The 8,761-nt window shown below is 37.5% G+C and overlaps 1 protein-coding gene across 1 annotated transcript; it reads right to left on the bottom strand.

Annotated features, from left to right (window-relative positions):
• Positions 1–2,751: 2,751 nt before the first annotated feature.
• Positions 2,752–8,536, bottom strand: LOC147500075 (F-box/kelch-repeat protein OR23-like). Its single transcript, XM_086561792.1, has 2 exons — positions 7,513–8,536; positions 2,752–3,267 (listed from the first exon to the last, which is right to left on the bottom strand). The coding sequence occupies exons 1-2, from the start codon at positions 8,445–8,447 to the stop codon at positions 2,976–2,978; spliced, it is 1,227 nt and encodes a 408-aa protein (XP_086417918.1). The 5' UTR covers positions 8,448–8,536; the 3' UTR covers positions 2,752–2,975.
• Positions 8,537–8,761: the final 225 nt, after the last annotated feature.

Genomic DNA, 8,761 nt, shown 5'->3' with positions numbered 1-8,761 from the left:
GTTTCAAATTTTTGGATGCATGATATTGCTACGTATTAATTACAAATTCTAAGTGAAAACAAGGATAAAGAACAGCTACAAAATGAATAAAGAATTCGTGAATGTGCCCAGACCCAAGACTTTTGAGCTGCACCAAATTAGGACATGAACATTGTAGCAATCATATCTGATAACTTTGCATCGACACACTGCATCACTGCGACTTACAGAGGTGTTACGACGAATGAAAGCATCGCCCAAAGAGTTCAATTAAGGGAATGGTGGACAACTAGGTCCACTGACACCTGGAATGTTGGTGCACCCAGAAGATCCAGAAGAAGGGACAGGACCCCGTAGAATAGATTTTAATAGAAATTCTGCTTTCTTGATCGAACCTTCTTCACGCAAAACTCTACTTGCTTCGTATTGATGGAATAGTAGTAAAAGAACGCAAAATACAAGTACTAAACCCATGCTTTTGTACCCCATGTTAGAGAATAATGAGAAGTATGTGTATGTGTATGTGTAGGTGTATTTATATGCACACCGAGTTGTAAAATCTAGTTCTTCATTCGAAGGACTTTGAATGTACGTACTGTTGACTATTAGGATTTCATTTTCACAAGAAATTGAATGGGTCGTAAGAGTGCTAGTTGGATTTGAAGTTAAATCTCAAGGTATGATTTGCTAGTCCTTCTTTTAAGTTTTAATAATCATGTAGAAACGCATACAATGTGTCAATGTATTGAATTTTCCATTATATAGTTGATTTTAGACGTATAACTCAGCAATTTTGATACATTTTCTTGACATTTCTTTCTTGTGCTGCACAAATCATTCTTCATTTCAAGCCATGCAAGGAAATTTTGTGTTATTGAATTTTATATGCATTGTAAGGATCCTATACTCCCCTAATGCTAGACATATGCAAAGATTCCGACACCGTATTTTCGCCCTGATACTTTTAGGGACTTTTCTGGCATATTCTGGTTAGACTGTTTACTGTTTTAGTATTAATGTGTAGTTTTCTTGTCCAATTCTGGGAACCAAAAACTTCTGTAGACTGTAGAGACTAGAGACTCTGGTATCTCACTTACACCTATGAGGCTGTGAATATACGTAGGCCTAAATTCTAAGAAATTCACACAAACGTATACGACTTTTTTTGTAAGAACATAGACGACTTTGATTTATTGAATTTTGATCTTCATGCCCAAGTGCTATTGGCTTAATAGAAAAAACATAAGAGAATGACTGAATGAGACTAATTATGGCTGCTCTGAACGGCCAAGACACTCCATAAATGTGTATAAGTGTATTCTTAGTTAACCAACAAGATATTATTCTTTATCCAAAAAAGAGTGCAATTGCGCATCTCTAAGAAGCATCCACGTAGCGGAAATAGTGTTTTCTAGTAGTAGAGCTGTAGAGCATCCAGATTTGTATGAGATTGGGATGGTTCAATCCATGTGGTATTGTGCTTGTCAACATTTTTATGCTGCATAAAATAAAACAAAGAAATTGAACAATGAGGGATGAACTCAGGGCACAAAGTCATCCATATTATACTAAGGTCGACGGACATGTTAATATACTCGTACATAGTTTTAAAGTAATAAAAAAGGGGGGAGTGGGGGAATGAATTTTTTTAATGAAATGGTGGCCATAATAGTCGACAATCATCGCCACTCCGCACGCCATGCTTAAAAATGGTGTACGTGACTAGTTCTAAGACGAGACTAGGTACAGTTTGCATTTAGCATTCATTGATAAATACTTAGATTATGGCACATATATACTTGTTCAGTTGTTCCGGTTGCATTCAGTGATCATTACTTAGATTATGACACATACTTGTTCAGTTGTTGCGGTTGCATTCAGTGATCAATAACTTAGATTCTCCATTCAACTAAACGCTGTGGACAGAGGACATAAACTTAGTTGCCCAAGCTTCAAAATGTTCAATATCTGACATTAATGAGTTCAATATTCCCACTAGAAGATTTGAACTTAAAGAAGAACACATATTCTTTCGCCCCGCAGGTTGAGCTCTCTAATCGGGCTCAATTGCACATTGCTTAAGAGCCACAAGTCCACAACCCCAAAACATGGGTCTCCAATAACGTTCCTCCTATGAAAAATTTATAGTGATCACTTACTGTTCTTCTAATACAAAAAACAAAAGGATGGTGATGAACGTTAACATTTTGTCTTTTAACCATCATATAAAATATAGATATATCAGAAAAGATTACATATAGAGTTAGTCTTCCTCCACTGCTTTCGAAAGCCATGGTGGAGGAATAACTTCTAAGCAAAAGAAGCTAATACATGTGCTGTAGATTTAGCACTTCTAGGTACATATAATATATCTATGTAGTCTAGAGCTTTCATAATCTGGGCAACATCAGTGAGGATATTCTTTGATGTCCATGAGATACTTGTGTCTTTTTCCTCCAAAAGATTGAGTGCTGCTTTGTTATCCATCTATTAGTAGTTTGGGGGGAACTGAAGCTGTTTGCAGCAGTTGAGTGCCTTGATGAAAACCCCTGCATTCTGCTGATTCTGAGCCTGGTTCTCATCCAATATCAGTTCCCCTACAATAACCTCACTGGTTTTGTCTGCGAAATGCATTATTTCAAGAGAAAAGGGGCAGCGACTTACATTTCAGCAACTTCATTGTCCAACAAAAGAGATAATTTTGCAAACACTGTTTTCAAGATAACTAGTGCGTGGAAAGAATTGCTGAAATAAACAGTGTTCGAAAATATATAAGCTTGAACTACAAATCAATACTCTTCGCAAAATTTACATTGAACCATTTAATATTTATTTACAAATATGTTCCTTTGAGGAAAAAAAACGAAAGTGAAAACATTTCAGGAAGTACATGCACATACATTGTCTGCGTTGGAGCAGGTAATATGAACTTACAAACAAATTACCTTCGCCATGTGGAAGAAGGATTTACTGTATCACAAATTAAAAGACTACATCTATATTCGGATGGTGCACATTACTACAGTTTTAAAATCCAGTGAGCAATTGGAAGGTGGCTTTGTCGTCATGGATCTCCAAGCTCTTTTCTTAGGATGGTAGATTTGAATGAGAATAGTTGCCCCTTTTTTCTGCAGTCGAGGCCTTCGGTTTTCCTTTGAGTCAATGGTGTAAAGTGGGGAAAGTACATGTAGTTCTCCATCCAATGCAGCAAACCCAAAACAAAAGTCCACAAGGGCTGTTCTTGGCACGCTTGACTCCTTCTGCCATCTATTAGAAGAGATATCGTATCTGAGAAAAAGAAGAACAATGGTTGGTAGGTAAGCCATCACCCTTAAGTGCCGAAGAAACAAAAGAAAAGGAAAGAAATGTCTTCGTGTTTTCAAAGAACTTGATATGAAGCCAAACACAGAAGGGTAAGGCTTTCTGATGTTTACTAATGCAGTCTTCCATTAGATTGCAGATATTAGATTTTCAATAAAGTGTTTTTTCTTTAAAAAAACAAACAAGGCATAAGTGCCTTGAGGCGTCAAGCCTCTTGGAGGCTTAAGGCGAGCCTGAAAGGCGTTAGAGCTGTAAGCCTCAGTGTCCAAAAGACGCACTTAAAGAATCCATAAATATCTAGGTTATATGGACACGCCATATTTTGAAAAAAATCCGTGTCGGATATGTATCCATGTGTCCGTGTCGGACACATTGCACGTAATTTACCTTGAATTTTGATATTTTGCCATGTCCGACAATTCGTACCCGTGTCCGATACGGCGTGTCAATATAACCTATTAAATATAAAGAACTAAAAAAGATCTGGAGATACAATGTGTCATGATTAAATGAATGGCAACAAACTTAGAAACAAAATAGGAGATACAACTTCTACGAATAAATTTTAAAAAAATCTTAAGCCTCTTGCACTACCTGTGAGTGAGGCTAATAGCCTCACGCGATTTTAAGTGTGAGGCTCCGAGGCGAGCCTCAAGGTGCGAGCCTCCATGCGTTTTTTTAAGCAACTGATCTTAACTAATAAAACAAAAGTATGATGACATTAAATCTCCACCAGGGAGATCTAAAGGCACACCGTTTCACGCATCTCTGTAAACCTGACCACTCTTGCATTCTGACTCATAAAGGAGAATGGGGAAAAGGATAACATAAAAAACAGGACAAACAGTATTGAGTATAAAAAGGAATGCAGATACTAGTTTCAAACTGGAATAAATGGCAGATCTGGTTTTGTAATGATACATGTGCCAAGCTTTACAAGCTTGAACTTAGTGTAATAAGACATGGAACTTAGTGATTACATAAGACATGGAATAATACAAATGAAACAATCCCAAATTTTTTTTTCAAAAAACAAGAAAAGCAGAGATGTAAGTTCAATGTGAAGTGCAAATTTAAAATGTTGGCAGGAGCCATAGAATGCAACTGGAGAGATGGTCTTCTAAATGATCTACCTAACTGAAAATAAGAAAATAACTTGCAAAGAGAGAGACATAGATAGAAGTTCCACATAACTCTCGCAGGGAACCAAACTGACAATAACTCAGATTACACTAGTGGTAATGTGGTATACAAAAATAACTTTGGACTGGTCTTTGGAGCCTGGAGTAGAAGATTAGACAACACAACCCAGCTACAAGGCAGATGGATGCACGCAATGACCTCCTTCAATCATGTGGTTATCTAATCAACATGGAGGGAGGTAAATTTCTTAGCATATACTACGGCAAAACATGAAACTTCTCACGGTCCAGGGTACTCACAAAATATTTTCGGAAGACTTTTATTCAAGTGGAGGACCCTCATAGAGTTTACTTCAGTTTTGAACGAATATGACAACCTGGGAACATGGTTTCATCTAGTGAAGCCTCCAAGCTACTCCCTTTTCTTTTCTTTTCCTTTCTTTTAATTTTACTTACGTTACTGCAACTCTTTAACATTAATAGATTGACATTTTTTTTGTTATTTTTAGCCGACAAAACAATAATGTTTACTAGAAAAAATGTGTTAGCGAATGTCACACTAGAATCCATCTTAAAATCATACTACATCAATGAACGTCTAAAATAACTTCATCCCATCAACATAATGTCTTCTACTCACTCTTCATAACAGGATTAACAATACCTACTTCCAAGCAATTGTCTTGATCCACACACAATGCAGTAATGCACCCTCCACTTTTCTCAACTGGAAATATTATAGAGTTAAAACCACCCCAATACACCAGGGAAGATCCCAATACCCAGTAACATCTTCCAATTCGGACCAAAACCACCCCTTACCCGCATCAACGCATCATCTACAGGACAAGAAACACTAGTAAAGACCCACTTGAATTCTCTGTCGTTACATAAACATAGTAGAGAAAACGTGAAAGCACCTTTAAGCTGATCCTCTACCCTTATTCTATCACAGTCCCAAATAAAAATCTCCCCTTCCCCCCAGATTGATGGAATGAAAAGTCCCAATCATGTGCTGACTTCCCCGCAAGTAATTAACAAATATCTGGTCACAACTCTCCCTTTTGGATTCTTGCAACATCACAATTAAAGTTTTAAATATACCTACCACTCTCCTCAATCACCCAGCCTTTTCTTTACTCTTCGAACCCCTCGTATTCCCACAAACAATATCAGAATTCATTGAAAACTGAGCCATCCCTAGTGTCAGATACCACAACATTGACAGATTGTCTGCGAACCCGTACTTCTTGGCAACACTGATTAATGTCATTAAACATAATAACATATCAGCCGATTCAGGGACCCTGCACCCAACCGAGCAAAAAGAAGATCCTGCACCCACTGAAATCACCAAATATTCTCCAACCTTCATCAGATTAGAATCAACCATTAATCCCTCCGAGGAAGAAATCCAATTATGTAAATTTTCTAAACTATAAAGGTACACATTCTTCTTCGAGTCCACATCATTCACAAGATCATTAGCTTCTTCTTCAGCAGAAACAGATCCCCAATCATCATCATCATCTGGAAGATTAATAGATTGACGAGGAAAAAAGAGAGGATACCACAGTAACCATCCTCGTTCTTCCACTCCTCCCCTTTCTCCCCAGCAGTTCCACATAACTCTAGCAGGGAACCCAAACTGACCAATACCCACATTACACAGTTTACACTACCAAAGCATACACCCAACAACAAAAGGAAAAGGTCCATGATTTTGAAATGTTTAATACCTAACATGCATATGCTCATCAAAGCCATTATTTAAAAGTTCTATTTAGCGACGGTTTACTAAAACGAAGCAAGGCGTATGCCTCACGGAGGCACAAGGTGCAAGCCCGTCCATCCAAGGAAAAAACCTATCATGTGACATTATAAAACTAAACCAGATGGATAAATTGATTACTATTTCCTTAAACTTTATCTTATCAAGACATTAGCTACCACACATTAATTCAAAAGCACACAGTCCAAACAAAGTCACCACTAAGCAACGATATATAGATGATTTGGCATCATAAAATTGTTATAATAAGCGGACTCAATAAAGATCAGCACATCTTTAAAGATCGATACAGTACAAACAAAATCACCATTAAGCAAAGGCAAATAGATAATGGCGTCTTATAACTATTATATGAACTCGACTCAAGGATCACCAAATCTTTAAAGATCAGTAATTGAGGATGGATTACGATATACTAAGTATAAACCTAAGTATCTTGCATTGAGTCCCTTCGCTTCAAGGACCTCATGGTGTATTAGGACTTATGAAAGTCAGGTTTCAGCTTGAACTCCTTTGAACATTGGGGAATGCAGTAAGTCAATTTTAACCAGTATCTATGAAATTCCTGTTTTGCCAAGTTTATAAGATAGAGTATGTCGTATAACTATAAAACTATAAACTACGTCAACCAACTATGAAGTGAGAACTATAAGATTCCTTCCTAAAATAATACAATAAAATTGTAAACTGAAAAGAAACGAATGCTATGTGTTTGAGTTTTATAGCTAAAACCGTATAGAGACATCCATAAGTCAAATGTAAGAATAGATGGCCCATAAGATGACTAAGCTGTTCAACAAAGGTGACAAAAGGTGTGCAACTTTTTCTCATGCAGACCAAGCAGTACAATGGAGCAGCTGCTATATAAACAACTTAGAATTTTACTGTTCTGTGCTTAAAGTCAAATGGATTAGTCCTTGACTTAACTAGCATAAATTGGACTGTAAAACATATGAGATTGATAAACAAAATAATTTTTCAAAAAGTTCATCGAGTTTGACAACTTTGGTATAGACATATATGCATCATAAACATAACCAAAGATAGAAATCTCAAAGCAATCACGACATCTAATTAATCTCTAAAAACAAGACAATTATCCAATAAACTTTGACATTTAGCAAAGTATAATTACTTCCGTCAAATAAATCAATCCATAATGTAACTAGCATTCATAGGAAAACCAAATAACTAAACAAATGACAGCAGAGGGGATTTCAAACGACACAGTTATTAGATCACTGTGACATTTAACAAGCACAATTTTCAAGGAGTTACCTGAAAATATCAGCACCATCAAGCATAAAAATCCCAGGCTCCTCACCGTCTTCCCCATCAAGAACAACTACATTACCCAATCTCCTCCTCTCTCCTTCTTCCCACATATTCTCAATCTCTCTCCACTTCCCTCCACTCTTCAACTCCAAAACCACACCATCTCTATAATACTCATCGACTGGAAAAACCCCCGAAACTGTCCTCGACTCACCATACCCACCCATAACCCAAAACTCCATCTCCTCACCATTCCCAATTAAAAACCCAACACACCCAGCTCGAAACCTGGGTAACCCATCCATCTCCACCCACTCATTTTTGTCCACATCATATCTCTCCACTGAACTCATCCTACTTCCAGCTGCCCCGAACATAGCATGTCTAGAGCCGCCACCAGCGACAATAATCCCCCCATTGACGGCGGCACACGCAAAACTCCCCCGAGCCGATAACATAGGCGATAAACAGACCCAGTGATTAGTAAACATATCAAACCTATAAATGGAGGCAGACGCGGATGGGCGGTCCATAGGAAACGACCTGGCGTCGAACAAGGAGCCACCAATGACGTACAAATGATAATTGAAAGCAATGGAAATGAAGTTAGTTAATCCGTAGAGCTGTGAGTTGCATGGCATAGGTGGAATTGGACGCCAAGCGAGGTTTTTAGGATCGAATAAAAAAGGTGGTGAGATTGAGGGGTCCTGTGGGAATAAACATAAAAGATGGGAGTATTTTTGTCGGAGAGAGAAATTTGGTGGTTTTGAGGAGAAGAAATGTTTCCATGATTTGCACGTGGGTTTAAGACGAGAATGGTGAGAAAATGGAATGAATGAGAGAATTAGGGAGGAGATATCGTTTGGGAGATTTGGGATTAAGGTTGTTAGGGCTAGGGTTTCTACTTGGGAATTTGACGATGAACAAACTGATGTCATTTGTTTACCAACTTTAATAATAAGCCGCTTCGTTCTTGTTATTTCTCTTCTAACAAGCACCAATACTCCTACTACTTATCAGACACGTGCCACTAATGTTACAGCTTTGAAAATCCATGTCATTTTAGTGTTTTCAATTCAAACTCTTCGCCAATATGAATAACCTTGAACGATTTTATGTCGTCATAATCATTTTTTTCCAGTTTTCAATGCATATAATTAATTTTCGCTGTGTTTTTGTTTCCCACCTCTAATTATTTTATGTCACTTTTTACATTTTTAATTTTATCTTTGGGGATGGTTATATGTAGGGC

This window comes from Coptis chinensis, chromosome 5 (genome assembly GCF_015680905.1).
Source record: "Coptis chinensis isolate HL-2020 chromosome 5, ASM1568090v1, whole genome shotgun sequence".
NCBI classification, from domain to species: Eukaryota; Viridiplantae; Streptophyta; class Magnoliopsida; order Ranunculales; family Ranunculaceae; genus Coptis; species Coptis chinensis.
The sequence above is the reverse complement of the archived record's forward strand: the minus strand, read 5'-3'. Positions and strand labels throughout refer to the sequence as shown.